Source organism: Papilio machaon, chromosome W (assembly GCF_912999745.1).
Source record: "Papilio machaon chromosome W, ilPapMach1.1, whole genome shotgun sequence".
In the NCBI taxonomy this organism is placed as follows: Eukaryota; Metazoa; Arthropoda; class Insecta; order Lepidoptera; family Papilionidae; genus Papilio; species Papilio machaon.
In genome coordinates, this window is record NC_060015.1 from 2,678,462 (window position 1) to 2,681,058 (window position 2,597).

The 2,597-nt window shown below is 46.7% G+C and overlaps 1 protein-coding gene across 1 annotated transcript; it reads left to right on the forward strand.

Moving 5' to 3' along the window:
* Positions 1-386: 386 nt before the first annotated feature.
* On the forward strand, positions 387-2,315 carry LOC106708248. The gene has a single exon (XM_045685456.1). It carries the CDS (start codon positions 387-389, stop codon positions 2,313-2,315), a length of 1,929 nt encoding a protein of 642 aa, XP_045541412.1.
* The last annotated feature ends 282 nt before the right edge of the window (positions 2,316-2,597 follow it).

Below are 2,597 nucleotides of genomic sequence, written 5' to 3' on the forward strand. Positions count from 1 at the left end.
TCCGTTACCTTAAAGGTACAATTAATTTAAAATTAACTTTCAAGAAAAATAATTTAAACATGGTTGGCTATTGTGATGCAGATTGGGCTAGCGACATATCAGATAGAAGATCCTGTACTGGATACTCGTTTATTTTTCAGGGTGCTTGTATTAGCTGGAATTCAAAGAAACAAACTACAGTAGCTCTTTCCAGCTCCGAAGCTGAATACATGTCCTTAGCGTCAGCTGTACAAGAAGCAATGTGGCTTCAACAATTGGAAAATGAAATCTGTCAAGTAGTGTCAGGTCTGCCAAATATTGTGTACTGTGACAATCAAAGTGCAATTAGTGTTTCAGGTACTGATGCCTATAAAGTCCGCAGCAAACATATAGACATCCTCTATGACATGATTCAGCACATTCGAGCCGAAGTTGAAAAACGGAGGCTCGTTGTGCTGATATCATTAGACATAGAGGGAGCCTTCGATAACGCCTGGTGGCCGGCTGTGAGGTGCAGCTTAGCCGAGACTCGCTGCCCCGTAAACCTGAGGCGCCTATTCGACCACTACTTTAGTGACAGAATAGTGCGCGTCAGGTATGCGGGGTCCGAGTGGACCCGAAAGCCGACCAAGGGGTGCGTGCAGGGCTCCATTGGGGGTCCTACGCTCTGGAACCTACTGCTGAATCCGCTCCTGGTGGAACTGAGGGAGATGGGCGTCCGCTGCCAAGCGTTTGCCGACGATGTGGTTCTGATGTTCTCGGGCAACAGCACCGCGGACATACAAGGTGCCGCCAATGTGGCTCTCAACCATGCTCAGGGGTGGGGAGTCCGTAATAAGCTAAAGTTTGCGGCCCATAAGACCCGGGCCATGGTTTTCACCAGAAAGCGTAAATACGACTCCCCACGTCTGAGCATGGGAGGGGGACACATTGAGCTGGTCACCAGCATGAAGATCTTGGGGTTGACAGTTGACGATAAGCTCACTTTTAACAAGCACATTGAAAATGATGCAATAAAAGTGCAAAAGCTCTATCGTCAACTGTCAACCGCCGCTAGGATATCGTGGGGACTGAACCCCGAGATCATCAGAACCATATACGTCGCGGTAGTGGAGCCCATCGTCCTCTACGCCGCCAGTGTGTGGGCGCCGGCGGCACGGAAGAAGACTACTCAAAAGTTGTTAGACCGGGTGCAGCGCGGGTTCGCTCAAAAAATCGTAAGGGCCTATAGGACGGTCTCTCTAAACGCTGCCGTAGCACTCGCTGGCTTGCTTCCTCTGGACCTACGGGTACAAGAAGCGGCCCTTCTTTACGAAGTAAAGAAGGGCCACAGCCAGCGTGTGCTGCGGGACCGAGATTTGGAGAGACCGACAAAGTACGAAGAGGCCGAGCACCCCGCCCACCTGGAAGGGCTGCAGTTCGACTGCCTGACGGACGGTGACGAAGTTGCTCAGCGAGCTACCGTCGATGTAAGAATTTACACCGACGGGAGCAAAATTGACGGCAGAGTCGGCGCGGCGATATCCATATGGGATGGCGCCGCGGAGACTTCCTGCCGGAAATTAAAGCTGGGGAACTTCTGCACCGTATATCAGGCGGAACTGTATGCCCTATATGAGGCCGTGAAGTTTGTAGTTAGGAGCCCCTCAAGGAGGTTTGGTATTTACTCCGACTCCAGGTCCGCCCTAGAGTCGCTGCGAAGTATCGAGTCCCTCCACCCCCTCGTAGGGGAAATAAGGAAAATGGTGAAAGGTTGTGTGGAAGTGGGGAAGGAAGTAAGATTGAACTGGATAAAAGCGCACGTGGGGGTGGAGGGAAACGAAAGGGCGGACCAACTCGCAAAACAAGCGGCAGTCGGAGTAAAGACCAAACCTCATTACGACAAAGTCCCTGTTTCATTCGTCAAGCGACAACTCCGATTGGACTCGCTTGACGAATGGAACAGGCGCTACAAAGAGGGAGTCACGGCCTCGACAACGAGAGTCTTCTTCCCTGACGCCATCAGCGCCTACCCAGTGCTCCGCAAGATAGAGTTGGACCCCGTGCTGGTACAAGTTCTAACAGGTCACGGGGGGTTCGCAGAATACTTACACAGGTTCAAGTGTAAGACGAGCCCCTCGTGCATCTGCGATCCGGCACGGGGCGAATCCGTGCTGCATGCCATAGTAGAGTGTCCGGTGTTTGGTAGGAAGAGAGTAGAGCTCGAAACTGCAATAAAAGGGAAAATATCATTAGAAAATATAAATAATATAATAAGAAATAAAGAAAGTAGAGGAAAATTAATAGAGTACTGTAAAGAAGTAGCAAATATAGTAATAAAAAGGAATAAAACATAATCCGAATGCTGTCGACATTAGTAAATAAGTAAGCTAGTTACCAAAATGTGATATTTATTCTATTTTTACCATTTATATATATTTTTTTTTAACCTTGACATAAGTTTTAGTATTAAAGTTTTAATTGTAAATATATTTTTTATTATTGTAATTTTAGCAAATTTATATGTATTTTTTAAACGAAATTTTAAATGTACATAGATAGTAATTTTACAATGTTAATTTATTTTACATAGCATTAAGTTTTAAATTAGCATTAAGAAATTATGTAATATTGAATAA